This window comes from Cydia strobilella, chromosome 13 (genome assembly GCF_947568885.1).
Source record: "Cydia strobilella chromosome 13, ilCydStro3.1, whole genome shotgun sequence".
NCBI classification, from domain to species: Eukaryota; Metazoa; Arthropoda; class Insecta; order Lepidoptera; family Tortricidae; genus Cydia; species Cydia strobilella.
The window spans coordinates 7,246,308-7,265,562 of record NC_086053.1 but is presented as its reverse complement, the minus strand read 5'-3'; the positions used below and the strand labels follow the sequence as shown (position 1 = coordinate 7,265,562).

Below are 19,255 nucleotides of genomic sequence, written 5' to 3'. Positions count from 1 at the left end.
TTAGAGTACCTACTAACTAGAACAAGTTTTTAGGATCCTAGTTAGGACGTCTGAATTAAGTTGGGTGTATGAGGAATTTAAGACTAAGTTCAAGGCGTCATAGTTTGGTAAGAGTAAAATCATCATTCTTTCTTATGCAGGGATGAGTAGATTAGTAGGTACATATTATACATATTATTATAATAAATTATCCTCATGTCAGACAAAAAAAAAACTATATAAAATATTTAAACATATTTAATCAATAACAATAATAGGGTAACGATCTTCAGGCTTCAGGTCGCATACAATTTCACAATCAGAGCTATCGGAATCTGAGAATTCATCCTCCAAGCCCTCTGGTCTCTCATCTTCTAATGTCATGAGATCTATCACAGCCCTGAAAAATTGTCTTGTTAGATAGAGTAAACCATACTGCAGCGAAATATGGTCTGATAATGGAGTGATCTTATTATAGTCTTAAGTTATTAACCTTATATGATATGATATGAGTATGAGCTTCAAACAAAGACTGCATCTTAGATAATACATACTTACTTAGCGAAATTGCACGTGGGTAGCAAAGTTGAATTACGTACCAAGTGAGGGAAAGGAAAAAGTGAGTGATATTGAAACAGATTTTACCTTGTGGTTTACTTCTAAGAAAAGTTTATGGTCCCTTCTCTCTTCTATATGAGATCGGGAAAGATTTGAGACGCTTGACCAATGATAAGCGGCCTTTGTAATAACATTTTAAGGGAATTGTTTACTTACTTAAAAACTAAATTATCAAATTCACTATAACGCGTAGACCGATCGCTGGTCTCCTTCACCATGGAGGCCAGGACCTGGTCCAGCAAGGTCCTCAGCCGGAAGATGACGTCCGCTGTTCCCTTTAGACAGCGGACTTTCACCGTCGATGCTGACAAGTAGCATTCTTCGGACGAATTTTCCACTGTAATGCATTGACTTATTGTTAACTGCTAGACCAAAAAAGCAAGGTAATGTTTCTCAATCCAGATATGCAGGTATTGTAACGTAAAATAAAGTAATTTAGCGAGAGGTAGGCATAGGTTTAGTAATTTACTAAAACTGTAGGATTTTTTAAGCACACGATACACAATAAAGTAATTTTGCCTACTTAGTCATTAGTACATACATGGATCAACTTAAGGAAAAGATAAACGTCGTGTCGTATCAGGCGGTCAAACGAAAGGCGCAAGAAAGAGATAAATGGAAATTGCTCCACCGACAAGAGCTGGGCTCTTAAATTAATGATGATGATGATGAGTCATTAGTAAATTGAAACTTAGCAAAGCAAAATATGATTTTAGCCGCAAAAATGTAAAATTGATAGATTTAGTCGCATAAATTGTACACCTTTTGATACGTAATAGAAATAACAAGTACTGGTTTCTATTAGCACGTTCTCATCTTGCCGTTTTACAGATACATTTTATGAAAACAGAGGCTCACTAAATTAGTAATGATTTTTTTTCTGATGGACGTGTAGGTAAACGCGCGTAAAGCACAGATTTTGTCGCTCTTATTTGTAAATTTCGTAAAGTTTGGACGGCTAAAAACGCAGCTCATATCAACTTTTTCATTTACCTTCGCTAACCGCCAACTCTCCAAACAACAACAAAGGTAAAGTGAACACCAACGTGACTTCGAAGAGGAACAATTCTGAAGATTTTTGTTTCATCCAATACACCAACCAATTTGCCCCGGGCTTGTTACACAGCGGTACCATGGGCCCTCGTTGTGGAACGAGCATCATACTGCTTGGATGCAATTGGACTATCCCATCTTCTGGTGTTAATACGTTGAGTCTGGTTTGTTTACGCGGGTTCTGCTGGTTTGTCCATCTGTGATAACGAGAAAACGTAAAGTTATGGTTATGCTCTAAAAGACACAAGACTACGTTTTTAAACACAGTTTAATAGGCCTATTAACGTTACAGAAAATCAGATGGGCCCTTTGAGCAACACCAGTTGAACTCGTATTCGACAGACGTGAACTCTGTTATGCGGGCTGTACATACACACTCGTTGAGAGAGATCCCGAGATAGGATATAGAAGTTCGTATGCAAAGGTCCGAATAGTATTGCTGACTGGATATACCTACTGCTCTCTTCTCGTCTCGCTCTTACTCGTGTCGTCTCGGCCTTCTCTGATTGGATCGGTGTTTTGGCGAGACTCCAAGAGACTCGAAGTTTCGACGAGTATGTTATGTACTGCCGGCATCAAATAACTTTATCCCAAAAGCACCAAAGGTTACAACTACTTGTATATTCGAGTTATAGAGCCAAATAAAGCAACGCATGATGGATTCCGGATCAGTCCAGGATGGGACACTATTTTACACACAGCGAATCGATTGTTGTATGCTCCTCTCCTATAGCTTGACTATTGACTAATAATAAAAAGGTCTGACACAAAGGTATAAAAATATTTATAATTTACGTTCGGTCGGCCACGCCCAGCATGAATAGCTGCAATTATCTAGAATTATCAATGTATCAAGACTCTTACCTAACAATAGCAATATTAGGATACAGCGCCGCAGCTACAATCGCTTTAAAAATATACAGATTGTCTGCATTTCGATTCTCCCACGATACGCGAACATTCTTCGATGCCAAGAACCCCATTTGACGCAGATTACCACACAGCTGGCCTTTCATCTGCGATAGCAGTTTCAGTGTGTTCTCCGAGAGGAAATGTTCAAAAGCGAACCGACTCTGATTTTCACGAGCTAACTGTTCCCATTGTATAATAGCCTCTGATATAGCAACATGGTCGCTAGGTTCTCCTAAAGCCAACTTGCGCTTTGCTTGGTTTACTTCGTGTTCCTTGCCTAAAAAAACAGTTAATTTTATTGCAGATAGAATACATAGATTTACGTCACTAATTTTGCTTACTCTCATCAATCTAATTTATTGGTGCACACCTAATCGAATTTAAACTGATGTGAGACATACTATCATTAAAATAACTACATATTACAGTTTAGAGTCTAAACTTTAGACTCACGTGTTTTTAGTCACTCTCGCGACATGTTTCGGAGAGCGTAGGTCTTCTTTCTCAAGCACTAACAGTGCCACGTCGTCGTCCAAAAACACGTGAGTCTAAACCGTAATAATTATTTTAATGGTGCACACCTACTAATAAAAAGGAAAATATAAGAAATGTGGGGTCCTCCAAACAGCAATACCTCCCGGAACTTGGGTATGATACCTAAAACGCATTCAGAGTTTTCTGACACTATCTCACTAGCATTTTTAAACTAAATGTTATAGTTTAATGCGAGTCAGATCTAAACATCGGTTAGAAATTATAAAATGCTCATTACATTAGGCACGAGTGATCAACGTTTGTTAATACGAAGTGTTAATCCTCAGCCAGCAATAAGAAGTATATTATTATACTTCTTCCGCTAGATGTCGTTAGTCGTGCTCTCTACAAAACTTACCAATAACTAGATTGAAGGGGTCTTTGAAGCCCCAGACGGCAGCGACGGAGGCGGCGCGGTCGAGACAACCAAAGAGTGCGCCGAATAAAAGCAGTTTGCCGGCCGCTGGGTGCACCGGCAGCCGCGCGAGGTGCCAGCCCAGAGGAGTAAGTCGCTCTTCATCATCTAGAGCACCTAACCTAGAAAATTAAAAACGCTAAAGAATATATTTTAATACTATTGTATTACAACGTTATTCAAGCAAGCAGTTAGTGAAACAAATTATTTTGCAGAATTAGTCATTGCCTTGACTAATGACTAAGTCAGTAAAATTACTTGGCTTTAAAAGTACTTTACTATAAGTGAGACGTTTAGATTACCAAGATAAAACTCGGCCCGTCTATAGGTACTGAAATTAATTTGCCTTCAATATGATCTTGAAGGTATTCCATAGTGTTATCTAACTTACTTTTGCAAGTGTCTCACAGCATTTTCCACGGTAATGTTCGCTGGCGGATCCGGTACTAATTTCAACGCGTCTAGCGCATTGCCCAGGCGCAGTTTCTTGATCTCCAATACCGGCTCGAGCAAGTTGCATCGCTGTAGTTCTGGTAAGAGACGGTCTGGGATGTTTTTTGAGCGGTATGATGTAATCAAGTGATATGCGATGCCTGGCTGACAACGACCTGCACGGCCACGTCTGAAATAAGAATTAATATTGAATAGGCAAAAGAACAGATTATACTGTGATTTTAAAATGAGAAATTGTAAAAGCTGGGCAATTACTTAAATAGTTTTACACGAAAAACTGCTACTTCAACTAAAATCGTCTTTAAAACATTTTGAATTTAATTTTTATGAGTTTGATCTTTTTTAACCCATTATAGACTGAGTTTTTTTGAGGTGTCAAATTTTTGTAATTTTTTAATATGTTCTTTATTAGAGCTTATGTAACGAAGTTTTAGTAATAAAATTTTTGTGAGACCTTTGGTTTTGAGAAAAAACGCTGGTACCATATGGGACCGCTAGGCACGTACTGAGGTAAAAATTTGGAAATACTATGAAATTAATAAGAGTACAAATATGTTTAAATTATTTATTTAATACATCAGCCTCTTCGGTTGCAACTTAATAACATACAGTACGTATGTTTTACTATATTTATTTAATAAATAAGCTTCCGAGACGTTACAAAAAAATAGTTTAGGTACTTTACATGAAATTGGTAGTTGCATGCAGCACATAATCCTACATAACATTTCGAGCATTCCAATCTCGACCGAGCCTGACAGTTCTCGTACGCACATCTTCGTCGCTTCTGAGAAGGAATGAGAAGTGGGTTTCGACCATCGTACCTTATGGCGTCACTGAACGGCTGTCAGTTCAGGAATATTTGGACGTTGGCAGACGTCCACCAGTAAGAGGTAGGTTTTGATATCTGGTTAGATACGTTTGAGTTATTTGCCGACAAAAGTCCAATTGACCAGCTGCACTTGCAGCTTGCTGCGGCCTCTTAGTCCCTTGTCTTTTCCATCTTCTTGGCTAGATACGGTATTCTTTTTGCAGCATGACCGATGCGGTCGTGACGACTGACGGAATACAACTTCGCATATGGCGTTGAGTTGTCTGCTGCTCAAATTATTTATTAAAGCACCAGCATCTTCTTCGCCTGAATCTTCATCGGAAGCGATGGCGGGATCTGGAGGTTCAATATAAAAATTTTCCTCAGCCTCAATGTCCTCATTATCCTCTAAAATTGCCAATGCCTCGTGTACGCAGTGTACAAAATATGACAAAACTTTATAAAAAACGATAAAATATGATTACTAAATAATATTCCATTTTGATCTTTCGATAAAATGTAAAATCACTATCGCGTATTACTAAAAACAATAAAACTACTTAACAGATAAAAAACGAAAGGTTGCTGAAAAAATCGCACGGGAAGCGCCTAGCGATCCCGTACGGTACCAGTAACTTTAACACGCGGTAGTTATAATATTTATACATACCGGCACTAGTTAAATAAATTAATCTAAAGCAATGTTACTAAATTAAACGATTTTGCAATAACATTCGTTATTTATCTGTTAGTAAACTAAATATTGTAACTTACTTGAACGGCGTAAACATTTTCCGCGAAATTTGCGATGCACCTTCTTTGACATTCAATCACACGCAACTGATGTAAATAAGTACTGTTTTAGGTTAACAATCGGCAGCGTTATGTCTCCTAGATCAACTTTCGCCAATAAGAGCCCATCTTACGCGTCGCAATTTGGCCAATCACGCGAAAATAAAAGTCGTAAATTAATGGTACCATATGGTACCGCTAGTCTATAATGGGTTAATACACATCATCATCAATATCATATTAGCGTCGACACAATTATCTGGCTATTCGAAAAGATTTGAATGTAAAGTGTATACATACTTTCTAATTGTAGCTATAAACAAGTAACTGTAATTATTTTTTTGTGACACACTTTTATTGCTGACTTCTCGTTTGCATGTCTATCGAGTACTTCTTGAGACCTTTATAATGAGCCTAAACTTGATGTGTTTGTGTTTTTCCATTGAGGAGTTCCTTTGGCTACATACCGGCTGCATCATCAGAACACCTCCATGTTAGCATACTATTGCATTGTCACCGGAATTACGGCAGTACTCCAAATTTCAACTGAATCAGATACCGGGAAGTGGTTCAAATTTTAGTTACAAGATTTGAAGCACTATCTATATATACAAAGGTGGGTGCGCAGTGAAGCTAAATAAAAGTGTGTAATAAAAACGTTATAGTTTGGTTTAAGTTAAAAATACCTTTGCATTAAATTTGCTTTGGATTCAAATTCAGTATCTAGTGTCGAAATGTTGCGTTCCACATCCATCCCTTTCAATTTTACTCTGCCACAGTCTACAACATACACTATATCATCTATAGTTATAGACGTTTCTGCTATATTCGTAGCTATTATTATTTTCCTGATGTGCTGTGGTGGCCTCTTGAATATCTTATGCTGGTCTATTGTAGTCAATTTCGAATGCAATGGGTAAATGTGATAGTTTGATTGAGGAAACATCTCACTTTCGTTCATCATTCGCAATAATTTGAATATATCGCTGATGCCGGGTAAAAATACTAGCACGGCACCTGGCGGACTCCTAGATATATGGACTAGAAGGTCGATAATTAAATCGAAGTTTAATTTTTCGATTCTTCGATCTTGGAGTGTGGTATATACATCTTTATTCAATCTACCGTTGAAGCTTCGCAGCCAGGGATCTACAATTAAGTAAGGAAATATAGTACGAATAATTTAGTACTGTATTTGTATTTAGTTGTAGAAGAAAGTTTTCTACTGCCACCTTAAACTGTGAATACTACTTTATTTATTTTCTAGTCTGTTCATAACATTCAGTCTACAGTATGTTATGTAAGCGGTCCTCGTTTTGTTTTAAGGCAGGGTAGTCACAAGAATGAAGTAGGTATTTTTACCGATTTCAGCTTTATAATTCATATCTTTTTCCTCCTTAGTTAGGCTTGATTTCTTTTGATTCCCATTCTTGTCTTTTTCGTTGCTACCATGCTGGACTGGCGGCAGTGTGTATCCCGTCATGGTCAAAACATCCTCCATGTAAAAATCTTTTACTGGGTATGCCAGGCCTTCAATGTGAATGACGGGACAATTGCCAAAGTAAGTGCGTAAGCGGCAACTGTCGATCGTTGCACTCATCAGAATAAGTTTTAAGTCGCGACGTTTTTTAAGTACCTGTTAAGGTAAATAATAAAGTGACATTGGTGAAAAACAGTTTAGGTAACAAATACTTAAAAGTCTAATCACTTGAAAAGAAAAAGGCGTAGCAAGCGTACGCAAAAGTTAAGAAGTAGCTGCCTATGCCTACCACATCTCTCTGCTCCGTGTACAGTCATTAAATGAGGGTGATAATAACCCCTTCATAGAAGTTCCTAGTTAGAATAGTATCTTTTTTTGCGATTAAGTTAGTGACGAATTAAAGTAAAGAGCAAAAGTTCTATACCGGTTTCAACATGCACATAGAAAAGTCCAAATGGCTATTCCTCTCGTGAGCCTCATCCAATATGATATGGCTGAAGTTAGTTAAACCCTGATTTACTTCCAAGTCAGCCAGGAGTATGCCAGTAGTCACGTACTTGATGCTCCCACGAGGTCTGCAATCTGATCTAAACACAAAGTATGTTGTGATGCTGACTTTATCTTATTTTGGAAAGGTTTTGTAGGTCTTAACACTAACACTAACTTTATGACTAAATTGACAATAAATTGTCATAATGGTACATGTTACATCCCCCTATTTTATGAGTTGATTAGAAAGAAGATGAAGTTGGAACCTATTGACCCTTATTTTTTTTTAATTCAATCAACTCAAACCAAGGTAGGGTGATTGCTATAGTTATTGGCCACTACAAAGTAAATAATAGGCTTGACAAATTTTTATTAATAGTATCAGTAAATCAGGTTTTGTTTTTAGGATCAAATGTCTATATGGTACCCATTGCATTAAAGCAACACAAAAGTCAGAAATGATAGTCAAGGTCCGACAGTCGTACTTCACTCGCAAGACGCTCCTAACAAAACGATAAGTGAATGAAACGACAAGAAAATTGCGATTTTGTCGGTGAAATATTGCGTTTATGTATGTACCTATAGTTGCTCTACAATCTTATATTTGATAAAATGTAAGGAATCGAATGGTACCAATACTTTTTACTTTTTTGAAAGTAAAAAAAAGGAACTAAAATTTTGAAACTTTCAAGTCCTGTATTTTTTATCATTTCCATATATAATATATATAATTGAATATCCACATTATTGTGATAAATTGCTCATTTGCTACCTATTTTACTAGATTTTGTTATAAAATTCAACATGTGTCATCATCCCTATTGGCCACTCTTAACAATAAGGCAACATTGGCTTGTTTATTCTGATTTCTTAGGAGTAACCAATTACTATGCAGTGGCCAATAACTATAGCAGTCACCCTATCAAACATTAAAATTACAACTACAACAAGCATGTTTCATGTGTGCATGCTAATTTAGTCATTGAGTGACTAAGTTTTGCTCACTTAGTCATGAATGTAATTTAAATGCTGGTTGACTAATTTCAATATGTTTAAGACGCCGTAATATATTATGGTCAGCAGTTAGGTTAACGTGAGTGTTAGTTATGTATTTCCATTTCTACACTACCTAGCGCACTTTGCACGTTTAGTCACGATTGTGACTGTAATCGTGATGAATTGCTTCTACCAATTAATAAACTGATTGTTATAATAAAATCTCTTACTTCTCTAATCGCACGGCATATCCAACAGAATTGCCCAATTTCTCAGCCCTTTCCTGGGCAACCCTGCTGGCCAATGAGGAAGCAGCTATTCTTCTAGGCTGAGTCACTAATATGTGTATATAGGCACCTTGATTTTGGCATAGGGCATTGTCTAGGATAATCTGTGGCACCTAAGTAAAGGAAAATTAGCATAAATATAACAAACTACATGTATGTTTTTTTAATATACTTACCTAAAAGTGTCAGGGTAGGTTACCTACCTAAAATCTTAAGAAAGAACAATGACAATGATTCATTTTAGAAATTTTCATTAAAAATCACACAGTTCCATTGCTCTTCCACTCAAGAGTGTATCTGATGGAGTGATGGCTCACTCAGTCAACCTCCCCTCCATCGCACGAATATGGAAGAGTGATAGAGAGGCGGATAACGAAATTTCAGGTTATTCCCACTAGTTACCACCAAGTTGTTACCAGTGGTAACTACTGGGAAATACAATTCCCAGTAGTTACCACCAACCGAAATTTCGACTTTCACCGTAGGCCCTCTGTTGACCTATTAAGGACCTTATAGCCTATGATTCTAATTAGTAAGTATCTGCATGTATATTAATAAAAATCAGAAGCTTAAATTTAAGTAATGGGGAAAACATGTAAAATTAAAATGTTACCTGTGTTGATTTGCCACAACCTGTCTCACCACTTATTACAACCACCTGATTATTATTGATAACATCTAGAAGTTCTGCAGACCTCTTAAATGTGGGTAGTCGCTCACGGAACACCATAATCTCTTTAAATTGTGGTCTTGTAATCATATCCTGAAATTCCTCGTGTAAAGCAATACTCAAGCAATCATTTCCTTTTGTTTTTGTACAAATAGATGCACTTTTAGCAAGGCTTTCATCTAATTTCTCTTCAAATGTCCCTGTTATAATGTCTTTATATCCATATTTGTAATGTTCACCACCTCTTAAGAGTAGTTGTCTACTTGGAAGACATTTCACTTCATCTGATTCAGTTTCAACTGAAATGACATCTGTTTTGATATCTTCATTTTCAAATTTGGGTAACATTGTTTTTGTTGTTTCGCCAGATAGACCAGCTTTTATTTTAATAAAATTTGTATTGATATCAATACTTGTACATTTTGATGTGGAAGGGCTAAGTTCATTCGCAGATTCCCCATTGTTATCAATTTTTATGATTGGAACCTCAACGGTGCCTCCAGTTTTAAAAGAAATAAAATCAGAACATTTCGCTGGTGGAGGCTTTGTATCAGTCTGCTTAGGCAGTGGGGATTCAGAACGGCTTTTGCATTTTGTTTCAGATTTAAATGATATAAAGTCAATACTTTCTACTGGTGTAGGTTTTACTTTTGTCTCAACTGTTATTTGTGACCTGACAGGCCAATTAGATTCTTTTTGTTTTGAATTTTTTTGACGTTTAGTTTCTATCGGTATGAAATCAGAAGTTTTCACCGGTGTGCGCTTTAATCCACCCAACATCCAGCCACTTGGTGGAGACTCTTGTTTTTCAGGCTTATCTAGGATTTTCTTTTGAAAAGACTGTGATGAATTTAAAGGTATTGTCTCTTTTTCAGCCAGATTTTCAATTTCTTTTATGTCTGAGACTACTTGGGCTATAACAACCAATGGTATATCCAGTACTACGTGTGGCTACAATGGAAGAAGACTATATGTGGTATTTTCTATAAAAAGGGACCTTATTGTCGATGGCGCTTACGCCATAATAAACGATGCTCCGATATAAATACAATGCCGCGCGACGCTGAGAGGTGTAAGCGCCATCGACAATAAGGTCCCTTTTCATAGAAAATGCCCCCTATGTAAATTTACACAGTACTAGAATGATTTGTAATTGTTACTTACTAGAGTAGTCATTATTGGTATTTCTTTGCACAATGTTAGTATTAACCCGTTCGGTGCGGATGGCACGACAGGTGTGTCATAAATGTTTTTAACGTATAGCGTATGACACGAGAGGCGTGTAATCATATTCTATGGCGTGAGGCACGCCTGTTGTGTCATAAACAATTGTTCGCCCGCCACAGCCAAAAGTTTTTGAAAATGGAACATGCGTCGGTTAACCCAGTCATATGGGACCTGAAGTGTAGGCATAGAATATTAGGTATTTATGGGATTCGAATAACATGTAATTAGATCATAAGGATCATATAGCTTAGCGGTACCATATACGGAGAGTCATGTAAGACGACTCTCGCCATATTAGGTTAGGAATGTAATCCATATACGGAAAGTAATGTAAGATGACTCTCTAATAACCATTTGACACCTTTCACGTGTAGACCTCCCAAGTAGTGTGATTCATAGTTAACCTAGATAATTTCGTATATATAAAGGATTGTATCTTTTAAATTAAGGCATTATATCTTCAGTATTTAACCGACAGTCTTGTGTTTTACTTCTGTCTTGGGTCCCATCCTTACATGGCGATCCTGCCAGTGGCGTAAAGTCTACGCCATATGGCGCCTGCCGGTGCAGTAGGTGGTTCTGCACTGGCAGGGCGCGCTTCAATGGCAAAATTTCGAGTAAATAATTCAAGAAAATAATTTAAAACTCTTAATATGTGGACATTCGCAAGAAAAAAAAAACAGTGAAAAACTAAAATATCAAAAAGCAAAAACTGAAAGTGAAAAACAAACAATAATTTAAATAAACTAAAATAATGTGTGGGAAAGTGGACTCTAGTGATAAACATACGTAAAATTAAATAAAGCAAGACATAATATGGACAAGAAGGCGAGTGATATACCAGCGCCGGTTTGTCAATATAAAGTAAATAAAACTATGCTTGTGAAAATCTATCAGTTATCGACGTGAATGTGAAATTAAGATTCAACTATTCGGATAAAAAGTACTGTGCAAATCCGCGAACCAAGACTGCATGTGTATGTGATGACGGTTATTGCTAACCAGTAACGAAAGCTGTGGGCGCGGCTGGATGACTCTAAGTGGACCCAAATGTCCCAAATAGACAAGAAGAAATAGACTTATAATATTAAGGTACACTCAATAATTGTGTCCGAGATTTTAATTATTTTTTAAGTGTACATGTGGATATTTAACTTGCACTTTATATTAAGAAATTTTTTTTTACCGAATTTTACTTTGTTAACACGGACTTGATGCATAATAAACAAACAACGAGGAAGAAAATAAGTGATATATATCGAAAAATTAAACGTGGAATACATATAATATGTAACAAAGATTAAACGAAAAAAGGTTCAATATTAAATAAATAAAATAAATAAATAAATAAATCATTTATTCAGACGAAATAAACCCTATCTTACATTAATTTCTTCTGCCAAACTGCATGACAGTTTGTTGGCAGAGGGGACTCCCTTAAAACAGGTGGGTAGTCTTATCTTATTACATACTAAGTTAAACATAGCCTACTTAGGTACATCTTAGTGTTTACGGTAACTTCAATTTAACTTTGTCTAACAGAAACATTTTTATTTTACGCTTAAACATCCTAAATGACTTACATTCCCTTATATCATACGGTATATCATTATACAATTTGGGGACCAGGTACTTCCTACTTCTTTTTCCATAATAATTATTACCACACGCCGGAACCTCTAACATTTTTTTACTCATTGTTCTTGTTAATCTAGGGCGATTTATATAGGTTTTAAACTCATCTTTACCGAACTGCTCCAGCGCCAGCAACCTCCCCACCTCCTCATGCACCGGCAACATACGGCATTCCACAAATAATTCTTCATAGTCGCTTTTTTGCAGCGAGTTTTAGTTTTTTTATCGACTAATAGTTTCATAAAGCGTATTTGTAATGATTTAATCCTGTCTAGATAAGTTTTAAATGTCCTACCATAGCATGCCAGGCCATAAGAAAACTGAGAGTCCGCCAGCGCATAGTATAAGGTAAACATCGTGGCCCTGTCCAATACATATTTTAACTGGTGCAGTTTTACTAGTACAGTTCTTAATTTGTCACATAATTTATTGATATGATTTTTCCAAGAGAAATTGTTATCTATTAGTAAGCCCAGATACTTGTACTCTGACACAATCTCGATACTCGCGCACTCACAATTCTGTAGCGCGCTGTGCAGGCACTCGTACGTGTGGCCAATTATGCGCGGCGGCCGACTAGCTTGTCTACTGTACGGGAATCGCACGTGCATACATTTGGTTTTATTTATGTTGATAACAATTCCATTGTCGTGTGCCCACTTAATAATGTTAGTAAAATCTTCTTGCATTTTATTTTCTATTACCGACAAGTCTTTATCCGCATGCAGTAGACATGTGTCGTCCGCGTACATATATATGTTGCAGTTTTGCACCACGTTACACATATTATTAACATGCATGATATATCCGACGGGACCGAACACGGAGCCGGTCGGCACGCCGCACTCGACGCGCGCAGGCGCCCCGCGCACGCCGTCAACGACCGTCTGGAGGGTTCTGTCCGTAAGGTATGCGCACAGCCATCTGCTCAACGGGCCCGCGATGCCATACTCCTCCATAGCCTGAAGCAGCTGGTGGTGCCCTAAAGTATCAAAAGCTTTTTTGAAGTCTATGTATACCACCACCACCTGCTTCCGCTGCCCCAGACACTCATTGACGTCGTCCGCGAACTGTGCCAGAGCCGTAGCCGTGCTCCGCCCGCGCCGGAAGCCATGCTGCGCGTTATTTATAATTCTGTTCCGTTCCAAGAAAGAACTTATCTGATTTACTATATATTTTTCGACAATTTTATTAACTACAGAGAGAATCGCTATAGGTCTATAATTAGAATAATCACAATGAGATCCTTGTTTATATATTGGACGTATTAAAGCTGCTTTTAGAGTGCTAGGATATACTCCCTTATCCACGCACAAGTTAATAAATAACGCTATTACTTTACTTATGTCTTGTTTTACTAATTTTATATCCTTTATTCGTATTTTATCCAGCCCAGGCGACTTATCAACACTTAAACTATTTATAATTTTTAGTATAGCCTCTGGACACGCTTTTTTAAACCTTAACGAGACCTCACTATTTTTTACATATTGCGATCTGGCCAAAAACTTATTATTACAATCATGTTTAATACTTAGGATTTCTTTGGTAAAAGTTTCAGAGAATTTATTACATATAACTTCAGTTGCCTCTATTTTACCTAAATACCTTAGTATAGTTGCATCCACACCCACTTTTTCTCTCCCTGTCCATGCATTTATTTTTGACCAGATCTTTCTTATATTCTTATTACATTTTAATATTTCTTCCTTTCTGTACCTATTCTTAGCTCTGAATATATATTTACTAACCCTATTTCTATACCTATTGTACTGAAGTCTTAAGTTCATGTCGCTTGGCTTTGCTTTCCATCTTTTAAATAGTTTGTCCCGTAGGCCAATCATACATTTAATTTTTTTAGTTATCCAAGGTTTGTTTTGGCGTTTTTTTCTAATAGGAATTTTAATTTCCGACTTATTATAAATACAGGAGAAAATTGCACACAATCTATCATATAATTCTAGAGGGCATTCACAGTTCAATAGTTCAGTCCACGACACACTAGCTAGCTCTTCCGCAACTTTATTGTCACATATTCGAGTAATGTAAGGCTGCTTACCAGTTCCGTCACACTCCGAGATGTTCGCGTTTGCGAGGCTTAGTCCTATTGGGTAGTGGTCCGATAACTTACTTGTAATCACATACGAACTTGTAGTCCGCGGGCTACGGACCCATGCGTGGTCAATGCACGTTCGCGTCACACTATTTCCATAAACTTCCTCGCGCGTCACGTCCCTTATAGCACACTGCATACCTAACTCACTCATGTTATTGTTATACGCACTGATGATATTTCCCGAACCGGTTTCGCTCATAAGATTAATATTTGTATCGCCTAACAACAGCAATTCACAGCTCGCAGGAATACTAGACAAGAGTTGATGTATCTCTTCCAGGAACCCTATTTTATTTGTTTTCGGTGGTCTGTAAAGAATAACTATGTGTAACTCTTTTCCATTTTGTTTAAGCTGCCCATGCAGGCCTTCACAATAGTTATTTCTAATTAATTGAGCGGTAAAGTTGTATTTTTTCTTCACATATAGTAGTACTCCGCCTCCTCTTGTATGTTCCCTTGTGTTAATGTATGAATCATATCCCTCCAACTTATACAAAGATAGTTCCTGCTCTCTTATATTTATTTCTGTAAGCGCAATTATATCCAGTTTCTCCCTACACATATTTAGCCATAATTGAAGCTCATCAAAGTTTTTTCTTAGGGATCGTATGTTCAAATGAAAAACGTTTAGGTTATTTTCCTGTAATTCCCTCTGCCATTGGTGAGTATTTTCATATTTCGTATATTTTATTCCAGTTTCAATATACCTTGTTTGGTCTTCGAATTTTAATGGGATAGGTAACCTGGTAGTAATTTTCGGTGGAAGGAATTTTACTCAACTTCCTCATCTTGTGTCGCGTACTTGTTTATGTCGTGAAGTGTACGTATAGCACGTATTTTGGTGTCTTGAGGGTCATCCTTCCTCATCAATACCCTGCCGTTTTGTACCCATATATACCTAAACAGCGGCTTTAACTCATTTTTGGCGGTCCAGAGTAAGTTTCGAGTGTAGTTTGTCAGGTCCTCATTGACATAAATACGTTGGTTGTCTCCATTTTCAAACACATCATCGTTTGTTAACCTCTGGGTTTTTCTGGTTGCCAACCACTGGTTGCGGGCATCACGTGTCGACAGCGTGATCACGATCGGGCGTGGCTTCACCGCGCGGGCACCGTCGCGCTGGTTTTTAGCGACCGCCGCCGCCGCGGTGTTATTTGCACCTACCCATTTTATTTCACAAATTTTTCCGTGGTCCATACCCAGCTGGTCCGCTACTTTTTTAACAGAACTATCCAAGTTTCCCTTCTCGATTCCTTGCAGGCCATACAACTCCACATTGTTTTCCTTCTCCTTCGTTTCTAAGTAAGCCACTCTTTCTTCCAGCGCCTTATTGCAGATCTCTAGGTGCACGTTCTGATGCTCCAAGGCCTTTATCTTTTTATCGGTTATAACTTTGCTTTCCACCAACTCCTGGTATTTTTCGGCATAAAAACTGACGTCATCCGCCATCTCTTCGAGTGTTTTTTTCATGCCAAACACTATGGTGAGTTTCTCGTTAACCGCTGCCAGTATTTTTTCCGGGGTAGCCTTTGCCATCTCCATGTTTATCGACTCGCCAGCCCCCTGAGGCTTTATCGGTGAATCTTGACATTCATCACATAGCTGCGTTCTCGTAAACCCCTTTATTTTCTCAGCGCATTTCTTGTGGTAGACTCCTTCACATCTTCCTTTACACTTCATCTTGGCATCAGCCTTAAGACGCCCTATGGACACCTCACAGAGTTTACACAGAACCATGATGTAGCACGAAAGGCGATCGACAGAAAAGAAATAGGCACTGATCGCGTAAACAATGTACCGTTCTCGGCGCAAGCGCATATAATACGTAAACGCGTCCGCACGGCGGGAGCTCGACCGGCTGGCTGATTATGATATGTCTATGAAATAAAACTTGATAATATTTTTCTATGGGATATGAAAAATTAAATGTACGTAGGTAACATTTTGTAGAGTGAAGTTAAATGATTATTTTAGCAAATGAAGTTATTATAATGTAAAGGACTGGTTTAAAGAGAAAATTCGCGAAGATAGAAGGTTAAAATTGTGAGGTTTATAAAGTTGTGTTAAAGATGGCAAAGCTAAGCAGATAAGTTTTTATGATGCAATTAGCCTGATCACCTAAGAGCGAATTAAATCCTTATATGTTGTAGTTTTGATGGTTTGTGAGTAATATGAAGCGGATAATAATTGTTTTTAGATTATGAGGAAAATTAATTATTTTAAAAGAGATTATATGAGAATAATGATAATGGTAATAATGATATTCGTTAGCTTCAGTGGCCCGAAGGGAACTGTTGTGCGAATTAAAACAATGTAGCAAGGTACACCGGGATACAAGGGCAGGCACGAAATCCTTGTTACCTGATCATGATTCGGTCGAGCTACCTTTCGTGAAGGTCCTTGGACACTTGGTATGTTTGTTAAAGAAAGGAAGTGTTAAAAGAACTGCCTGTTAAGTAATAATTAATAGTAAAAATAATATATGCGCAATAAAGAAATAAAAAATAAAAATAATATACCTTGTATCCTGAAAGAAATAATGAATAAAATAATAAATGAGTGAATTAATGAATATATGATATATTGAAGAGATATTGTAGCGCTACAGAATAGATAATTATGCATGTTTTATAAAATAAATTGTATGAAAACAAATAATAAACATAATAAGCATGTGAAGACGTCATAAAAGAGAAAGAGATACATAAATAAATTGTGAAACATTATTTTCTTGCAAGTAAATAGGAAAGACGATACTATGAAAAGTTATGCATACTGACAATATGAAAAAAAACCTGTGTAATTTAAGGTACCTAGGATTGTGACAAATAATTAATACGCGTATTAATCAATGACAATGACAATGAGAAATAAGAGAATTAATAGAAAAGGAGATTGAATTAAGAATTACTTTGTTATCAAATAAGTTTAATTTTATTAAGATAAGAGATTTTTGTATTATTAATGGTTTTATTTTAACATGTAAGTAAAATTTTATTTTAGCATAATTATGAACCATACTTATTATAGTGGAAGACATATGAATATTATTTTTGTGTTATGGATAAATAATTATAAAAAAAAAATGTCAAAAAAAAAATGAAGTGTAAAAAAAAATATATATATATATAAACAAAAATATAAAAAATGTAAAAAAAAAGAAAAAATATATTCAATAATACATTTTTCCTTTTCCAAAAGGAGGGAGATGAAGTGTAGGCATAGAATATTAGGTATTTATAGGATTCGAATAACATGTAATTAGATCATAAGGATCATATAGCTTAGCGGTACCATATATGGAGAGTCATGTAAGACGACTCTCCCCATATTAGGTTAGGAATGTAATCCATATACGGAAAGTAATGTAAGATGACTCTCTAATAACCATTTGACACCTTTCACGTGTAGACCTCCCAAGTAGTGTGATTCATAGTTAACCTAGATAATTTCGTATATATAAAGGATTGTATCTTTTAAATTAAGGCATTATATCTTCAGTATTTAACCGACAGTCTTGTGTTTTACTTCTGTCTTGGGTCCCATCCTTACACACATAGCACATAGGGGCCTATTTGACATTTTAATGTAATGTATGGTGTACATTGTGGTTATTATTGTAACAAAACGCGAATTAAAAGGAGACCTGCTTGGGCTTCGCACTTCGCATGGGTAGTAATTATATACCTTCCTCAAGAATCACTCAATTGATAGGTAAAAACTGCATATTTCAATTTCAATTTATTTATTTAAGACAACACTGGCTCATAACGGTTAGTGACAATTAAGATTAAAAACTAAGTGTTAGTGCATAAAACTCCCTTCAGTAGTTAAGTTTATCGCGAACATACAGATGCGGCAGAGGACTTTGTTTTATAAAGTGTAGTTATGTCACACCAATTGACTATTTTAGTGATGATTGGCTAAAGGCAACAGGAGCAACAAAATTGTGCTGTTCTTTACAAACGCATCCGAAGCTTTATAAGCATAGAAGTCCTTTTTTCTCTCAGGACAGGAATAATAAATAAAAAAATAACAAGAAAAATTGTTACTGACATTTTTTAAAATTACTTTCTTACCATCTTTTTGTATAGTTCAAGAGAGCCTCCACGTGTCGGTTTCGGCCTTGCGCACCGTCCCAACCCGTGTAGGTACGGGAGATTTACTAGAGCATAAATATTTTACATACCATAGTTTTATTTTTGTTAGACTTCTTTTTGTTTGAATTTCGTGTTCCACCAGTTGGTAAATCATGTTCTTGAGGGTCACCTTCTTCATTTTTTGAATTAAATAAGTTAAAATATCTTCCCCTGCTTCCTTGCCCCTTAACTTTTTTGAGTTTATTCTTTACTTTTTTGATCTTCGCTTCTAGCCTCATTTGCTTAGTTTTCTTCCCCATAGTCAAGATTTATTTAATTTACGCCATCCAGTTACGAAAACTTAACTCTGGAACATAATCATAATACCTACATAGGTAATCAAAAAATATCGTTTAACTGTCAAACTCAACTACACTTCCTCGACATAATCAAGTACATTGCGCAATATTATTTATGCATCTTATTTTGTAAGAAATATTGAACGAGAAAAAAACTGCAATACGAAAGAATAAGATAAATAATTTTGTTCATTTAATGAGGGCTAACGCGTATGAATTCGCCGCTAGGGTCGCTCGTGTGGATGGTGGTCTTCGCAAAGTTCGAAATGTCAAATGTCACTTGTCACTTCAATGACTGACATCTGTTCTTTAGTAGAACGTAGTGATTATATGCTCTTTGTTCTTTAGTC

General features: G+C 36.7%; 1 protein-coding gene across 3 annotated transcripts; it reads right to left on the bottom strand.

Moving 5' to 3' along the window:
* Positions 1–226: 226 nt before the first annotated feature.
* LOC134746629 (ATP-dependent DNA/RNA helicase DHX36-like) lies at positions 227–18,975 on the bottom strand. Of its 3 annotated transcripts, none has more exons than XM_063681066.1 (12): positions 18,657–18,975; positions 9,433–10,440; positions 8,763–8,932; positions 7,472–7,634; positions 6,930–7,203; positions 6,254–6,716; positions 3,903–4,133; positions 3,455–3,633; positions 2,515–2,839; positions 1,591–1,847; positions 754–934; positions 227–379 (listed from the first exon to the last, which is right to left on the bottom strand). In XM_063681066.1, the coding sequence occupies exons 1-12, from the start codon at positions 18,864–18,866 to the stop codon at positions 238–240; spliced, it is 3,603 nt and encodes a 1,200-aa protein (XP_063537136.1). In that variant the 5' UTR covers positions 18,867–18,975; the 3' UTR covers positions 227–237. The 3 variants fall into 3 exon arrangements, with proteins under 3 accessions (XP_063537136.1, XP_063537137.1, XP_063537138.1); XM_063681067.1 differs by having other exon boundaries at positions 7,568–7,634; XM_063681068.1 differs by lacking the exon at positions 9,433–10,440.
* Positions 18,976–19,255: the final 280 nt, after the last annotated feature.